The following is a 19149-nucleotide window of genomic DNA, read 5'->3' as shown; positions in this document are numbered from 1 at the left end:
ATAGGGCTAGGGAAAGAAGTCAGAGTGAATATTATCATTAAACTTTAGAAGAGGAGATGTGGGAGACCAGTTCTTTGACATATAGGAAGTTCCACAGTGCATTAATCATGTTTGCTTATTTCCTAGAGTAGGGCATACTTTTATTTTTTTTCTGTGCTTAAATGTATATGTTTCAGTATTTGTCAGGAGTAATTTTAGTTTTATTTGAAGAGGTAAAAGTGGTAGTGCAAATGTGAATAGGATGGGGGTGGTTGGTGGAAAGGGTATCACAACTTTATTAATTGGGCTTGACAAAGTGATTGTTATTAATGAGTTGAGACAAGTTGGCATAGAACATGCTCTATATGAGTTAAACAGGGGCTTGCTTCTAATTAGCCAAGTTGACTATCAGAAGCCCCATTTATTCCTCTTATAAAGTGGCATCACAGTAAGCCATATGTGAAAGGAAGAACGTGTTTCGTATTACTTCAGCTCCCCTCTGACTTCTGAGCCCTAGATAGCTGGAACCTCTGCTGCTTTTCTTTTTTCATTTTTTTGCAAAACTGAAAGTATCATATATCCATTAAACTCCCCTTCCTCACCCCCTTATCTCTACTCCACCATTATACTTTCTGTCTCTGTGATTCTGACTAAGTGGAATCACATAGTATTTGTCTTTTTGTGACTGGCTTATTTCACTTAGCATAATGTCCTCAGGGTTCATCCATATTGTAGTCCAGCGGTTCTCAACCTGTGGGTTGTGACCCTGGCGGGGGTCGAAGGACCAAAACACAGGGGTCGCCTAAAGCCATTGGAAATACATATTTTAATGTATTTTAATGATGGCTTTAGGCGACCCCTGTGTTTTGGTCCTTCGACCCCCGCCAGGGTTGCGACCCACAGGTTGACAACCGCTGTTGTAGTCTGTGTCAGAGATTTTTATGGAAGGCAAACTTTTATTTATTAGAATAATTTATATGTTTATTCACATATTGATGAGGATGTTATTCTCATATTAGTTTTTAAAAAAACTCAGAGATGGTGACATTGCAGTTTGTAACTATTCTGTTACTATATTAACATAATTATCTGAATGTTCTAGATAAGATTTTTTAACACAAAAACCTTTACTAAAATTTATAAAAGCATTAAAAACAAATAATACATTTAAAATTTTCCATATTTAGGAAAGGCAACTGTTGTGTACTTTTGCCTTATAGTGGTGGCATGACCCACGGGATTCACAGATTTAAAATACAAATTTTACAATATTCACAAGAATGCCAAAGATCCTTAACATAATACTGTAGTAAGCTTTCTTATGGAGGCTCTGTGTTTCCCACTGATCTGGGAGCATCCCACCTAGCTCATGAAGGAACCTCGGCAAGCACTTCGCTTGTATTCAATTTAGTACTATAGCTGGAGCCTCTTACCATTCTGAATATAACAGTGGAGTCCAGACTAGCTCCTGCTACATGTTAACTTTAGAATGTTTACTTAAGTTTTCTAAGTTTGAATTTCTCTGTTTATAAAATAGGAATATTAATAGTTCTATTCCATAGGGTTTTTGTTAGGATTTTTTTTTGACAGAGACAGAGAGAGAGTAAGAGAGGGAAAGACAGACAGGAAGGGAGAGAGATGACAAGCATCAATTCTTCATTGCAGCTCCTTAGTTGTTCATTGATTGCATTCTCATGTATGTGTCTTGACCAGAGGGCTACAGCAGAGCAAATCACCCCTTGCTCAAGCCAGCGACCTTGGGCTCAAACCAGCGACCTTGAGCTTCAAGCCAGTGACCTATGGGCTCAATCAAGCTAGCAACAATGGGGTCATGTCTATGATCCCACACTCAAGCCAGCAACCCTGCACTCAAGCTGGTGAGCCCATGCTCAAGCCAGATGAGCCCGTGTTCAAGCCGGCGACCTCGGGGTTTCGAACCTGGGTCCTCTGGGTCCCAGTCCGACACCCTATCTATTATGCCACTGCCTGTTCAGGCGGGTTTTTGTTAGGATTAAATGGAGTACTGTGAATAAAGTTGGGGATTGGCCCATGGTAATTACTCAGTGACTGTGAGCTGCAGTTATTGTTCTTGTTACTCACAAGCTTGGCATTGCTGTGCATGCACTGCTATATTGTTCTTATTACTCTTCTGTGTTTGGTATCCATGCGTTTAGAGATTCCCAAATAGCGTATAAAGGGACATTGCTCCCATACCTTGTTTCATGCTAGGTGCTTCAGAGGATTCAGAGTTGAGAAGTATATGATTTCTGCCTTAAGGAACTAGCATTTAGGTGTTTAAAGTAGAATAATTTTATATGCAGTGGTTTTTAAAGCTGTATCTTCAAAAGTTTAAGTTTTGATTAAACAGCATAGGAATAAATCAAGGTGAAACTGGTTTTAGCACTTTAAAACCTACTTTGAACTTCTATAAAACATTCTCTGACTTGTGAATTTTGTTTGTTTATTTCAGCCAGCACCTAACCAAGTCACTTTTCATCTGCCACTACATCGTTACTATGCTATGTTTTTGAGTAAGGTAAGACTGGCATTAAACAATTATTTATTTATTTATTTATTTATTTTGTATTTTTCCAAAATTAGAAGTGGGAGGCAGTCAGACTCCTGCATGTGCCCAAGCAGGATACACCCGGCCTGCTCACCAGGGGGCCATGCTCGGCCTCTCTGGGATGTTGCTCTGCTGCAATCAGAGCCATTTTAGTGCCTGAGGTGGAGGCCACAGAGCCATCTTCAGCGCCTGGGCCAACTTTGCTCCAATGGAACCCTGGCTGCGGGAGGGGAAGAGAGAGACAGAGAGGAAGGAGAGGGGGAGGGGTGGAGAAGTAGATGGGTGCTTCTTCTCTGTGCCCTGACCGAAAATTGAACCCAGGACTTCCACATGCCAGGCCAACACTCTACTGCTGAGCCAACTGGCCAGGGCCAACAATTATTTTTAACATTAGAAAATAAATATTAAATTAGTAACTTTTTAATCATAATTTTTAGGCTGTGAAATGTCAAGAACTAGATTTGGATTCTGTTTTACCGGATCAGGAAATGTTAATGAAACTAATGATTCACCCACTCCAAATTCAAGTACGTATTCAGGCTTTTAAAAGTGTTTTGAATTGAATTCTTGGCTAAATGACTCTTCCTTTATTTTATTTTTTTGCCTTTACTTATTTTTTGTATTTATAGTCAAAATGTTTGAAATAAAAATTTTAGACTTAGTTTTGGCATTTTTGGCAGCTTATATTTAGGTGTTATTGTGTTTATGAAATTTACATTTGGTTTTGTTTTCCCAGAAATTCTTTTCACTATATTTACTTGTAGGGGAACTTTATACCACTGTTTTGGTAGTCAAACCTAATGGATTCTAGTTTTGGTGCCACCACTGTTTTGTTATCCATGTTGTTGGGGTTAATTTACCTACTTGATTCTTAGTTTTCCCATCTATAAAATGAGAGGAAATAAAAGAAAGAAGAATTAGCCTGTCCAGTGTTGGTACAGTGGATAGAGCATCGACCTGGGACACTGAGGTTCCAGGTTTAAAACTCCAAGGTTACCAGTTTGAGCACAGACTCATCTGGCTTGAGCATGGGATCATTGAAATGATTTCATGGTCCCTGGCTTGAGCTCAGAGGTCTCTGGGTTGAGCCCAGGTTGCTGGCTTGAGCAAGGGGTCACTGGCTTGGCTGGAGCCCCCCAGTCAAGGCACGTATGAAAAGCAATCCATGAATAACTAAGGTGCCACAACTATAAGTTGATGCTTCATGTCTCTTTCCTTTTTTGTCTATCTATCTGTCTCTGCCCCCCCCCCCAAAAAAAAAAGTGAAAAGAGGGAAGAATTAGCCCGTATAAGGTCTGTGGTTTCTTTCAGTTTTAACACCATAGTTTTGTGGACCAACTTTTTATTTATATACATTAGAGGGATTTGCATTATGATTAGTTTTTCCGGCAATTTTAGATTTGTTAATCATCACTGAACTTTAACTCTGGGGTTTAGGAACAAATAAGAGATGAAATTATGACTATGCTAAGTTTTAATTGATACGAGACATAAATGTATGAAGAATTACATACTAATACAGGAAGGGGCAAAATTAGGCTTGCAGTTGTGAGTTTGTGAAACTTAGAGTTTATTCTTGTATTGTTACTGTATTTTTCATATGAACAACTGTAAAACTACTTTTGCCCCACCATGTATATAGTAAGAAAATGTATTCTAATCTGACCTTCTCTAACCTGCCAGTTATTTGGAAAGGGACTAGTTTTAATTGAAGGTTGAGTTAGGGTAAATTAAAGACGTAGGTTATAGTTATTGACTTTGAACACTTAGCTTCGTTTTATGCTTATTTCTGTGTTCTTTAAGCATTATATATGGTTTTTATTTTGGGGAATAAAGAGTTAAAAGAGTTACATAAATGTAAGTATCATTGATTCCTTATGATAGATTTCAGTGAAAATTGCTATAAATACAATATATCCAAGGAGTCATCATGGAAAACTAGCTCGCATGTAAAATTTTTTTTTTATTCTTCAATAAAAAATTTTTTTAAAATTATTTTTTAGATGAGAGGAGGGGAGATAGTGAGGCAGACTCCCACATGTGCCCCAACTAGAATCTATCCAGCAACCCCATATGGGACCAATGCTTAAGTGCCAAGCTATTTTTAGTGCCTGAGGCTATCCTCAGCACCCAGAGCCAGCTCAAACCAATCGAGCCACTGGCTGTTGCAGGGGAAGAGGGAGAGATGGTGGTGAGGGAGGAGGGAAAAGCAGGTGGTCGCTTCTCCTATGTGCCCTGACCAGGAATTGGAGCCAGGACTGTCCATATGCTGGGCCAACACTCTATCCACTGAGCCCCTGGCTAGGGCCATAAAATTTCAAAGAAAGGGATTACATAAAGCATTAAAAATAAATTTTTTCTTTTTTAATTTAGTGAGAGGAGGGGAGGCAGAGACAGACTCCTTCATGCACCCTGACCAGGATCCACCTGGCAAGCTCACTAGGGGGCAGTGCTCTGCCCATCTGGGACCCTTGCTCTGTTGCAACCAGAGCCATTTTTTAGCACCTGAGGCAGAAGCCGTGGAGCCATCTTTAGTGCCTGAGGCCTACTCACTCCAACTAGCCATGGCTGCAGGAAGGGAGGAGGAGGCGAGAGAGAGAGAGAGAGAGAGAAAGAGAGAGAGAGATGGGAAGGGGTGGAGAAGCAGATGAGCACTACTCCTGTGTGCCCTGACCAACAGTTGAACCTGGGACATCCACATGCCGGGCCGACACTCTACCGCTCAGCCAACCGGCCAGGGCCATACAAATTCTAAAGTATATGTTTGAATTGAATATCCTTTTTTTTTCTTCTTTTCCAAATGAGAAGAAGGGAGATAGGGAGACAGACTCCCACATGTGCCTGGACTGAGATCCACTTGGCTACCCTTATCTGGTGCCGATGTTCTCTGTTTGGAGCCATGTTTGCAACTGAGCTATTTTTAGTGCCTGAGGTGAGGCTCCCACAGAGCCATCCTTAGCACCCGGGGCTGGTGCACTTGAACCAATTGAGCCATGACTGCAGGAGGAGAAAAGGGAGAGAGAGAAGGGGAGGGGGAGGAGTGGAGAAGCAGATGGTCGCTTTTCTTGTGTGCCCTGACTGGGAATCAAACCCAGGACATCCACATGCCAGCCAGTGCTCTACCACTGAGCCAACCTTCCAGGGCCTGAACTGAATATCTTAAACTAACATTGGATAGAATGACAGGTTCATCCTGTGATGAAGTTTTAAAAATATTTTGAAATGATTGTCCAATATAACATGATTTTGTAAAGATTGAATTTAGATGACTTCTTTGTCCAATATAATTTTATTTTACTAGGCAAGTCTTGCTGAAATCCATAGCAATATGTGGGTAAGAAATGGTCTGCAAATCAAGGGACAAGCCATGACCTATGTTCAGTCTCATTTCTGTAATTCTATGATTGATCCTGACATTTACCTATTACAGGTAAGTCATCTTGATAATGCAGATGTCATACTTTAGAAATGTATCATTTGTGCCCACAGGATTCTGATTTATAGAGGTGACTAAATGACAACACGGAGAGATCATTACTATTGAAAGAAGAATTTATTACTTACATTTCCCAAGAGATGGGGACATGCCATATCACACAGGACCACAGAGGAAACATTACATTTGTTCAGGTGGCAGAAGCAGGAGTAAGGGGAAATACTATCAGGTGTCCCCAAACTACGGCCCGGGCCGCAATGCGGCCCCCTGAGGCCATTTATCCAGCCCCCACTGCACTTCTGGAAGGGGCACCTCTTTCATTGGTGGTCAGTGAGAGGACCACTGTATTTGGCAGCCCTCCAATGGTCTGACGGACAGTGAACTGGCCCCCTGTGTAAAAAGTTTGGAGACCCCTGTAATAGAACTTTTTTGTGTGTTTCCATAGGAAAGACAAAGCAGGGTAGGGGAAACCCTTTACGATTGGCTAATTTGAGTAATTTTGGTGGGTTTAGGGGCGTAGGGGCTGTGCCTAGCTCTGTGTTACCTGGTCTTGGATTGATTTAGGGTAGGGGAAATATTGGCTTGGTGTGTGAGAGTTAGATAAAGGGGATGATTGACTTGCATATAAGAGCCTGGCTGCTGAGTAAGTTGTTTACTGACTTTAGCCATCAGCTTGCCCTGAGAGTGTAGTCTCTCCCTGGGTCTGCCTGTGTGGCCTCCCTAAGACTTCTAAACATCGTAAGATACTGAAAAACAAAAAGAGCATGATTTATATAAAAAGTAAAACTGAATATTGAGAAATAAAGTGGGTGTTTTTTTGTGTCTTTTAAAGGTTTGTGCTTCTAGACTTGACCCAGATTATTTTATTTCATCTGTCTTTGAAAGGTAAGCATAATTTTATTAAGACAGGTATTAGGAATTATTTGAAATTTAAGTTGACTTTGTTTTAACATTCAAAAAAATCTGTCTCAAATATTTGTTATAGATTTAAGGTAGTGGATTTGTTGACAATGGCGTCGCAACATCAAAACACAGTACTTGATGCAGAGCATGAGAGATCGATGTTAGAAGGAGCTCTTACATTTCTTGTGATTCTTTTGAGTCTTCGTTTACATTTAGGTAAAAAGCACCAATATAATACATGGGTATTAATTATTCTCTTTACTTTCCTCTCCCTCCCAGTGTTAGTAACTGGCTTAAGGGAGGAAAAAGAAAAGGATGTGGACATATTTCAACATGCTTCAAATTTGATGTTACACAGTTGGTACTCCTTTTAGATTTGAATTATCCTTTAAAAAACTCTTAATTTAAGGGAACTACAAACTGCAGGGTAGTTAGAATGCAGTTATATTTGGGGCATTACTTTCTTTCCTCTAATTTTTGATAAAACAGCATCATGTATGATAAGTTGTTTCTTCATAATTTATATATATTCAGATTTATTAATTTTGTTTTTAATTATTTTAGGAATGTCTGATGATGAGATTCTCAGGGCAGAGATGGTAGCCCAGCTGTGTATGAATGACAGGACACATAGTTCATTGCTGGACCTCATATCCTTTCAAAAGTTTAATTTTCTGATAGTAATTTTTATAACTAAAGATATATCACTTTTTTGATTAAAATTTTTTTTGAAGTTGAAAAATAGTATGGAGAAAAGACTCCCCAATTGTTTGTTCAATTGTATGTTTAGGACTAGTGGCAGATGTTTTTGCCTCTGATTGTCGCCTTTCAGGGAGCTCTTGTTAGGCTTCTGTTAGACCTCAGGACTGATGGCTCTGGGCACCCAATGTTATGAATGACCTCCTAGGACAGCATTAGTCATAGAAAGCTGTAACTCATGGTTATAATATAGAGGTATACTTTATAATTATTATTACCAGGGTTTTAAATATTCTAAGGTTTTTTTTTATTAGAATTTAATTTTAAAACCAAGAGGTTTTTGAGGGCAAGGGCTATATGGTCCATAAACTTTAAAAACTTATGGTTCCTTGTATAGGACTGAAATGGACACATTTTTTTGTTATTAATAAAATTTTAGACAAATATGTTATTTTGTGATAAAATTTCATATTGTAAGTTGACTAGATTTACTTTGTTTATTGTGAATATTTTTGGAATAATTTGCTACAATTTTGTGAAATAGCTCCTTTTGGGATGCTTGTTTGATAACTTTGAAGAATTTCATAAGCAGCATCAATTAGATAGTTTGATTTCTTTTAACAATTAAATAAATGTTTTATTTTTTCCTTTTCAGAAATTTGGTTAATTTGTTTTGGGGACATATATTTATACTTCGGAACTACTTCAGCATATAATTTATTAGTAGGCTTCTAGATTAAAAATATTTTAAAAATTTACAATTAATAAAAAGTTAGCAAAGTGGTATATAGCCCTCTTGTGGCCAACTTTATATAGTACAGCGAATTACTCTGCCATTTTTAGCAAAAGCAGTTAGAAACCAGGGTACCTTGGTAAGATTAGAAAGCTGGCTTTAGTCATTAATTATTTTTTCCTTGACACATACATCATATTCCAGAAAATCCAAATCCCAAAAGTGGCATTATTCCAGGAAGTTATAGCTTTGAATCAGTTTTATCAACAGTAGCTGATTTCAAGGCTCCTGTTTTTGAACCCGGAGGTTCTATGCAACAAGGCATGTATACTCCTAAAGGTACGTTTATTTACATAAACATTCTCTCATATATCAGTGTTTCTGAAGGTGAGATGTGTATAATGAAAGAAAATGTTTTGCCTTTTATTTATTCAGCTTTGGTTGTTTTTTCCTTTCAGTTTTCTTGCAGATGTATACACAATGATATTGCTTCAATTTATTTACAAATCTATGGTTTTATATAACAATAAGGTTTTTTAAATGATTCAGAATTATAAAAGGAACTTTGTATATGAACTGTATCTAGTTCACTTTTATAAGTGAATGAACTGTAAATAAACCACCAATTATAAAACAAATGTATACTTAACATTTTGAATGTGTTTACTCTCTAAATTTGATTTGGAAATAGTTCTGACTACCCAATTTTAAATTGAAAATGTTAAAATTAAAATCTATATAGAATGGTGAAACATTCTTTTACATTTTGAACCTATATAAATACATAGAATCCTTTTCTTTAAGTGGTTAGTTTTCTCAGATTTTTCCCCAGGATTCATAAATTACATGTTTGACAAGAGCCAGAAGTAGGTGGTCTTGATTCACAATCTTTGTTTTTTACTTTCACATTTTCACTAGTAGAAGTTAAAATTTTGAAGGAAGTATCAACTACATACTTCTTGACCCCCCCAACACTCATTGTCTAAATGAAAAACTGAGGCCCAATTTGAGGTTGTAAATAGCATGTACTGTATTTGGCAAAGCAGCATACCAAGCCTTATTGTGTAGGATTTTTCAGGGAGTTCACAAAATATGGAAAAAACAATTCAGAGTCTCTGGTTGGAATATATTCCATTAAAGGAAAAGCAGCTTTTCTGTGTTGTAAAGAACATTTTGTATTTAAAATTTAGATGAGCTCCCAAGTGAGGTGGTGTTCTTGTATAGGGCAGTGCTTTTTAAAGTGTAAGGTGTAGATTACCTCTGTCAGACTCACTTGTGTCCTTATTGAAGACACAGGTTCGAATGCCTCAGCCCAAATCTGCTTTCATTAGGATCTCTGGGGATGGATTCTGGGAATATGCTATTTAAAAGAAGTGCTGTAAGATGATTGTCATATAAAATAAAATTTTAGACATTGAGAGGGAGCAGTGGGCATTTGCAGATTAGAGTTAAGAAATTGGGTGTCATATTCAAATATAGTATTAAATTGTATTAGCTAGTTGTGTGATTAAATTGTATTAGCTAGTTGTGTGATGTTGAGAAAATCAGTTTTTTATCTTTGGATTTGACTTATTTGTGAAGTGGGAGAGTTGGAATAGATGAGTGGTTTTAAGCTTTTTAAAAGTGATTGAAATAAACCTTTTTAAATTGTGGAGAACTAAGCCTTAAGTGAATCTGTTACACAGAACTGATAAAAGCAGCCCTACTCTTGTTAAAGTGTACGTGGGGAGTAGACATAGCTTTTTGTCTGTTTTGCCATCTCTTTTCTCCTGAAGTGGCTCCTGTTAAACTTCTGTGGCAGTTCAGCTCCAGTGGAACACTGTTTGAAGCCTGCTGGACTAGTTAAGCACTCTAGTGTTCTTCCATTTCTATGGTTTTATAATTCTGATAAAAGCATTGACGTTTTAATTTACAAAATAATAGGACGAAAAGTGAAGGACAATAAATGTCAATAGAAATAATAATAATAGTCTTTGTGAAGGACTATCTTAAGGATCTTAAGTCATACTTATGATAATTTCCAGTGGGTAGAATGGTACATAAAAAGAATTTCATTAAAAGTTTCTTATGGAAAAAAGTTGAAATTATAGTAGATGTGTAGGGAGAAGCTTAAGTTTTATACTGTGTTTTGAAATATTGAGAGTTCTGCTAGAGAGAATGACAGTGAAAAACTTAGGAAAGAGGTAGCAGTTTCTAAAATATTCTTCTCAGGCCATGTTGTAGATTTTTGCCACATCTAAATACTGTTTCCATTATCATATACTTAGTATGCTGTATTTTCTTAAATAGCTTTACTTTTTTAAACTTTACCTCATCCTATACATGATTATTAGTGAGGTCATGGGTTTTGTTTACATTGTACTATTTTCTAATGTATGTTAATATAATTATGTAATTATTAAAATAAAAAGCTTTGTACAATTAATACTTAAAATCATCTTGTATATCAGCAGTGTTCACACACGCACGCATGGGGTAGTGGTCCCTAGTTATGAAGATGGTAAGGAGCTCCATTATCAGTTTCAGTGTCGGTATCATAACAACGTTCACAAGTGTTAATACAATGTGTGTTTTACTTTCTAGTTGACAATTTACAAAAAATCCCAAAGAACTAAACTTTCATGGTGAGGCATTATCATACTATAAATCTTTTTGCTCGCTGGTTCTTGCTGACCTTAAGAGAACATTCATATGATGAAATTTTTTTTTTAATTTAGAAAGTATTTACGACATCAAGCTTATTAAGGCGAATATATCAAATTAAGCTGTCCCATCTTTTAAATTTAAAATATACTTAAATGTAATCAGTCATCAGAGATTGACTATTCCTATGAAGTCAGTGTTTTGTTTCTACTTTCTTTTGAATAATAGCTGAAGTCTGGGATCAGGAGTTTGACCCCGTCATGGTCATTCTTCGCACAGTTTACCGTAGAGACGTGCAGTCTGCAATGGACAGATATACAGCATTGTAAGTCCGTTATATTGATTAGTATAATAATGGATATTTTGTATTTATTTAGAAAAATTTTAATTATAACACAAATGTAATACGCTGTCAGTCTTTAGAGGAGAAAATATTTTAGGATTAAAAAAATAATCTGGCTGAGATTCATGTTCTGAAGATCTTGATCCAGAATCTGATAAAAATAAATTTTATAAAACATCACAAATAAATTAAAAAAAAAACTTATTTAGTTGCTATTTGACTAGTGGAATTCAAAGCTTGGTTTTGCTTTATTCTACAATTAAACCACTAGAGGAGGCACGAGTTAAGAGAATAAAATTATCTGGCATTAGAGATATGGATATTATACAAAGAAGTGTGGTAGTATTGCTATTAGCTGGGAAAATAGCCAAATGAATTCACTTGTAAATATTTAACAAAGTAGTTTAAAGTGTTGCTGATTGATTGCAAGAGATAAAAGTTTTGAAGTTTTTTTTAAATGAATTTAGTTTTGTATATTATTGTTGTAGACTATTTTTAATATATTAATTCCACCTATTTTTAAACCATTAATTAATAATATATTTCTTAACATCATCTTTTATTTGTGCTTTCTAAATCTTAAGTTGAACATGTTTTTAAATTTATTTTATTGGAGTGACACTGATTAACAATTATACAGGTTTTGTGTGTCCAATTGTACAGTACATCTCTGTATACCATATTGTGTGTTCATCCCCCCAAGCCAAGTTTTTAGCCATTTACCACCCCTATACACTCTCTTCCACCTCCCCTCCCCAAAATCACCACATTGTTGTCCATGTCCATCAGTTTTTTTTCTTTTTTTGTCCTTTTTTGTTTAATCCCTCAACGCCCCTTACCTAGCCCCCATCCCAACAGCTGTCAGCCTGCTCTCTATATGTGTCTGTCCTAAGTTAAACATTTAAAATACAAGTTTAAAATGATACAGATATCTTTAATTTTAATAAAATATTTTTCCAGATAACTATCAAAGTATAAATGTATTAGGTATAACTGAAACTTCTTTTGCCAAGACTTTGCAATAATAGAGATATATTGAATTTAATATCTATCACTGATATATCTGAAGAAAGTTCATAGTGCCAAATTTAGCATACACCACCTGCCATCCCCCCCAAAAAACAAAAACATAAACCAAAAACTATAGTAGTGGACCCATCAGCATCTCTCCCTACCTTTCTCTAAAACACTTAGGAAGATAATCGGAGTTCTCCTTTCTCTGCTTTCTTAATTTCTTTCTATGCTTAGCATGTGGTTTTGTAACTATTTGTTTTCTTATAGTCACTTACTGGACTCTTCCTTAGGGATGGTACTTTTGTTGATCTCTTTTACATTTTCAGTAACTCTTTCCGTGCTGGCACATAGTAGGCAACCATAATATATTTTTTGAATAAATAAATTTGAGTGGTTCACATTGAAATATGAAAAGATGGGTGGGAGGGAACATTTGCACAGGAAAACCTAATTTGGCCTTCATAAATGCTGTTATCTTAGGTGGTGCTGCCTTTTTTCCGGGGGTTGGGGGGGCAGAGATGGAGGCTGGCCAATTGAGTATTATATGAGAATTAAATGAATAGTGAAGTTTCATTATTCTCTTTTCCTTGTAATAAATAGAAATTTGGGGTGGGATTGGGCTGAAATTGTCAAAACCTTGAAAGTCACTAAACAATTTTAAAGGGGCAATATTACTTTAACAATACATGTTTATTGAATGCTTATTACAGGCTAGGTCCTCTAAAACAAACAGAATTGCATCTTCTATTTTCACATAGCAGACTTATTATTTTTAATTGAATTTTATTAGGGTGTCACTGGTTAACATAATTTTACAGATTTCAGGCGCCCAATTCTATAACACAGCTCTGTACACTGTATTGTGTGTTTAATTGAGCTTGTTTAGACCTGTGGTTCTCAACCAGGGTTAATTTTTGTTTTCCATGGACATTTGGCACCTAAAGACTGGAAGGGTTGTTACTGACATTCAGAGAGGCTAGGTCTGCTCCTCAAAGAATTATCTGATTCCAAATGTCATTAGTGTCAAGGTTCAGAAACCTGGTTTAAACCTCTACTGACATACAGATAATCTTTTTCTGTTTTGCAGGTTATCTTATGTTTTTAAATCTATTTTGTATTATTAGTTGTTTAGAACTATATCATATTTTGACTTAGTACAACTTCATGTAGTTGAGAAAACCATATCCTCAGAGCTCTTTTTATTAATGTTTTCTTTTTCCCATTTTGTTTTTCATTGTTTTCTAATTCTCCTATTTCCTCCGTTTGGCTTGAGTTCCTGTACCATATCTTTTTAGTTTCTTAGAAAAATGTCTATGTGCTATGGTGTTTCTTGGCAGTTTGAAAATCTTTTTTTTTTAAAAAAGAAATGTATATTTAAGTAAAGCAATAATGACATGACAAATAAATATACTCTTCAGCTTCAGACTAAAACTTCTTAATTATTTTCTTGTAAATTAATATTTGAACATTTATGTGCAATCTGTTATATTAATCTTTTCTTTTTATGTTGATTTGGTTTATTATTATTTCTTTTAATCTGGATGTAGAATATTCAAATGCAGGACCCACACATAGTCTAAGGGAGCTAATGTCAAATAGATGAGCATAAGACTCACTTTGGAAAGATGAGAAAAGAAAGAAGAATTCCCAAACAACTGGAAAGCTACCCTGGTTCGAATGAAAAAGTACAAACGAGAGATATAGAGAAACTGTCTCCTCCACTTTTAAAGTGTTGTTTTAGAGGTACTCCCTCAAAGTGGATGGCTCTAGAAAGAAGGAATACAGTCAGTTACTGATATATGAATTGTGGTGAGGAGGTGAAATTGTAGACTCAGATGTTTTACCTTTCATACCCTGGCTCAAATGCTTTAAAGAGTAAGAATTCTTCCCATGTATTTTTGCTAAGCTAACATAATTCTACTAACTCCCCCCCCCCAAAAAAAACCCCTATGAAGATATTAAAAAAAACTACTTCTAAATATCAACCCCATCTGTCAATAAAATGTATAAATACTAAAAAATTTGAAATTAATCTAAAGCTATTTAAAAAGAATACTGTACCATGAACAAAAAGGAATTATTTAGGCATGCAACAATAATTAGGAAACCTCTGAGTGTAATTTGTCAATAAGTGGATCGCAGAGGAAAACATTATCACACACTGGCTGGGTAGCTCAGTGGATAAAGCGTACTAGCGTACTGTGGTTGCCAGTTTGATCACTTACGAGAAGCAATCAAGGAGCATGCAACTAAATTGAACAACAAACAAAACATCTGTGTCTACAATTTCATCTCACCACTTTTCATGTTATTTCTTCTTTTTAAAGCCATCTATTTTGAGAGTGTAAGTGGAACAATGAATTGATGCTGGTTCCCTTCTCCCTGTTCCCCCTCCTCTTTCTCCATCTCTCAAATCAGTGGAACAATTGAAAGAAAGAATATTATCACAATGGAGGCTAAAATTCAGTTGACAAAATTAAACATACTTTATAGCTAAAAACTCTTGCTAATTTATGGAAAGAATGCCAGTAAGTATCCTTAACCTGAAAAGAAAAGTGTTATATAAAATCAGCTGTCAACATTGTACTGAAGATTAAAATTCCAAGTAATATCTGAAAAAGAAAATAATGCTACCACCAGAAAGTTCTAGTGATTCTAGATGTATTTATCTAATAATAACATCTTGTATAAAGTAAATGTCAAACTAGGAAGGGAGTGTGTTTTTATATAAAACTTATTTTTTTGAAATTTATATGTAAAATATAACATCAGCTTCCTTTATATCTTTTATATTTGTTCCCTTCATATCTTTTATTTTCTATATTACTTGATTGTATAATTGTTTCAGTTCTTATTAGAGCACAACTGGGAAATAACCCTAAATTGTAGAATTTAATATTATTTGGCTATTGGCCATTTTCATTTTATTTAGTTTTAAGGGACAAAAAGTGGTTAAACTGATTTCACTGAGTGTGATTTTATTTTTTATTTTTTTGTAGTAAGGCAATAGAAGGGTCTTTTTTTTTTTTTTTTAAGCTCGAAACGGGGAGGCAGTCAGACAGACTCCCGCATGTATCCAACCGGGATCCACCCGGCATGCCCACCAGGGGGCGACGCTCTGCCCACCAGGGGGCGATGCTCTGCCGCAATCAGAGCCATTCTAGTGCCTGAGGCAGAGGCCACAGAGCCATCCTCAGCGCCCGGGCAAAACTTTGCTCCAGTGGATCTTGGCTGCGGGAGGGGAAGAGAGAGACAGAGAGGAAGGAGAGGGGAAGGGATGGAGAAGCAGATGGGCGCGTCTCCTGTGTGCCCTGGCCGGGAATCGAACCCGGGACTCCTGCACGCCAGGCCGATGCTCTACCACTGAGCCAACTGGCCAGGGCCTAGAAGGGTCTTTTGAAGAATAATAGTGAAAATGATTGGATAAATTAAAACTATTATGTACTCAGAATCTAGCTTAATGCTAGTCATAGTCAGTTTGTAGGTGGCAGTAATTGTTGAATGAATATAAAGTCAATTTCTTTAAGTTTTTGTGCTAGGAGACCTAAGGGGGTGGAGGTGTGACTCGTCCTGCTTCCCTCACTCCCTCCCAATACCTCTTAGTCAATGGGCATGTCAGCTTTTACAAGGAAAACAAAAACAAGACAACAACAACAAAACCAACAGTTAGAAAATCATGCATTCAATTCCGTGTTATGTTTTACACAACTAAAAGACAAGCATGATTTTTATACAGTGGATGTTTTAAATTTAGCCAGAAAGTAAAAATTTTAAACTATAATTTCTGATTATTTGTTTCCCATTTCCCATCTTGAAGTTAATGGCTGCTGGCCCATGTTTGAAAGTATGATGTATGAGTTTATATATATCATTTTTGTCTTAAACTAGTCAATAATTAGGTGTTGGTTTGAGCTGCTTAATTTTTTTTTTTTTTGCTGCCATGTAGCTTTCTATTTGCATTATTCCATTAATGTTTTTGAAAAGAGCAGTCAGAATGATGTATTACCTGCTGCCTTGAGCAAATATGTAACCTTTATTTTAGAACACTGTTAATGTAGGTGCTGCATATTTAGGGGCTAGTGCTTACAGCAAACAAAGAAGTGAAATAAAAACTAAAACTTCTCAATGCTAAACAAAATAGAATAGTTGAAATACTTTATCATAAGCTATTGGGATTGTTTTGAAAATTATGTTTATAAGTAGTTATATACTATTATATAGAAACCTTTTTTTGATGTAGACTTAATTTTATGGCATCCTCTTTTTGCGTAATAGATGCAACTCATTTCTTTGGTAGAGATAATTTTTTTTTTTTGGTCTCTCCCCTACCTGCGTAATATCTGCCCCTAAGTTGAGTTTTCTACTGTTTGGTGTCTAGCTCCCAGGTTAGAGGCAGGCATTCTCCAGATGTCTTACCATTCTGGCTACATTATGAAGAGCTTTCTCAGTGCCTTGGTTGAGCTTGTAGAATTTGAGCTTTAATGTACTGGTGATTCGGGCATGGTCTAGGGTTTTAGGTTATCTTTTAGTTGTTTTCTAGTTTTGTTTGCTTTGTGATAAGTGGTTGTGGTCTGTATATTTGTTCTTTTTGTATTTGTTGAGCTTTGCTTTGCATATTATTATTTTGTCAACTTTATAAATGTTCTAAGTGTACTTAAAATTATGTATATTTTCTAATTAATGGGTGTTATTTATTGTTTTTGGTTCAAGTTTGTTAATTGTGTTGTTAAAATCTTCAAAATTTGTACCAATTTATTTTTCTTCAGCCTTCTGTTAGACAGAAGTATGTTAATATCCTTTATTATGGTTGTGGATTTGTCAGTTTCTCTGTATTTCTCTCAGATTTTGCCTTTTGTGTTTTGAGTCTGCTGTTATTGCATAGTGCATATGAGTTCATAATTATTATCTTCGTGGGTAGTCTGTTATTTTTTCGTTACAGAAGAGACAAACATTTTTTTTTCTCTTTGCGAATTATTCTTTCATTGAGGGTAAAGCTTTTCAAAGGTCTCAGCTTTTATGGGGGATCTCAGTTCTATCTCTGAGCCTCCTGGGAGTCTAATACCTTGAGATTGGCCTGCTCAAAGACTTTAAAACCATCCACAAATAGTGTTAGTGCTTGTTGTTAATTTTTTTCCCCTAGTACCTGGGGGAACTCTACTTTTTTTTTGTGGCTTCAGATATGCCTTCAAAGGGTTATTATTTTCGATTTTGTCTAGCTTTCCCAGCTATAGTGGGAAAATTTATAGATTGTCTAAGATTTTGTTCAGCTGTTGCAACTGGAAATTTTTTTGCTTAGTTCTTTAGTTTGTATTCTATTTGTTTTCCTTTGTTAATATTCTCTTGTTTATATTTCTTCCTAGTTTTCAACTCTCTCCAGTCAATTTAACCCAATATGAAAGTCAATAGTAATGTTTATTGTGGAGAGACTAGCTGTCCATTTGGCATTTTTAAGCATTTGATTAAAAATAGTTCTGCATAGGAAAATGTGACAAAAATTAATTTCTATAATCACTATTTAACAGTTTAATCTTGAGTCTATCATCTAATTTTAGTTTTGTTTTATTTTTACAGTTTAAAACAGAGTGGAAAATTCTCTGGAAATCCCTGGCCTCCCTATAAGAAAAGGACGCCACTCCATCCCAGCTATAAGGGTCTCATGAGACTTTTGCACTGTAAAACTTTACACATTGTGCTGTTCACTCTGCTTTACAAGGTACAGTAGTAATTTGAATAGAAAGATTTAGATTAGTATTTCCATAATGTTAAAATAAAAGTGTTAATGGATATTTATATAAAACTACCATTTATAAAGCAAAGCGTACTTAAATATTTAAGATGTATGGGGGTAGTTATAATCACATCTACGTGATTTCTAAGTTAAAAATAATGAAATAGCTATACTATTTGTGGGAAACTGTTCATGTTATACAGTTTTAGATAGGGATATTTATTTATGGCATCTGTGGAACAAGAGTGAAAGATGATGAGTTTATAGGAATGAACAGCAGGGACCAAATAACCACCAGTATCCACTATAATGACCAGGGTGGCAGCTGTGGGGGCCAGTAACCTTGTGCTTAAGGTTGTTCTCTTGGTTTTTGAACTCTGATCAGGAATGAGACATGGAGGAATATGAATGGGTTCCTATATGAAATCATTAAGATTTTGCTTTTGTTAAATACCTTAGAAACTCAAAAGATGATACTTTTATTTTCTTGTTACCTTGAATTTGTTTTATTCTTGGGTCTTCTCACAGAACTGATTTAATTATTTTGCTAACATTAATTATATGTATAATGTGGAGTATGTGTATGTGTTTATATAAAACAAGCATATTTATAATCTAATCTGGGTAAGAGATGAAAGACAAAAGAACTATACTTATAAGTAAAATTACTATAGACATTTGTAAATAAGTGTAGACATAATAAACATACAATTAGATACAAAGAAAAAAATAGTTTTTCCTAATTAACATTTAAAAAATTAAAACTTAGACATAAAAAGAAATATAAGCATAGTCGTTATGCAAATTTCCAATTACTACATACACATTCTTTAATTACTTAAGAAAATATATATTAAATTTAGTTAAGAAGACACTTTAGTTTTTTCTTAATGTTTGCTTTTAATGAAATAATGCTTTTAGATTTTTGTATCCCCCAATTTTTACAACTCTAACCTATGACCAGTTTTTCTTTTACTTGAAGAAGTTATTCTTGTTAAGATTTTAGACATGTGCTTCAAAAATTATCTTGAATAGTTTATTTTTATTAATTTCCAGAGTATTATTCAGTAAAATGATTTAAAAATTTATTTTCTTCATTAAAAAA

General features: G+C 35.3%; 1 protein-coding gene across 1 annotated transcript in view; it reads left to right on the top strand.

Annotated features, from left to right (window-relative positions):
• The window catches only part of UBR3 (ubiquitin protein ligase E3 component n-recognin 3), a 240891-nt gene that overhangs the window by 120704 nt on the left and 101038 nt on the right, over nt 1–19149 (top strand). The window contains exons 12-20 of the mRNA XM_066233324.1: nt 2450–2515; nt 2983–3072; nt 5847–5975; nt 6814–6866; nt 6967–7100; nt 7449–7533; nt 8513–8655; nt 11188–11284; nt 17888–18029. Of these exons, the coding sequence (XP_066089421.1) occupies nt 2450–2515; nt 2983–3072; nt 5847–5975; nt 6814–6866; nt 6967–7100; nt 7449–7533; nt 8513–8655; nt 11188–11284; nt 17888–18029 (939 nt within the window). The remainder of the gene's footprint in view (nt 1–2449; nt 2516–2982; nt 3073–5846; nt 5976–6813; nt 6867–6966; nt 7101–7448; nt 7534–8512; nt 8656–11187; nt 11285–17887; nt 18030–19149) is intronic.

The sequence above is a fragment of the Saccopteryx bilineata genome, chromosome 5 (assembly GCF_036850765.1).
Source record: "Saccopteryx bilineata isolate mSacBil1 chromosome 5, mSacBil1_pri_phased_curated, whole genome shotgun sequence".
NCBI classification, from domain to species: domain Eukaryota; kingdom Metazoa; phylum Chordata; class Mammalia; order Chiroptera; family Emballonuridae; genus Saccopteryx; species Saccopteryx bilineata.
This window is presented reverse-complemented; position numbering and strand designations above follow the sequence as displayed.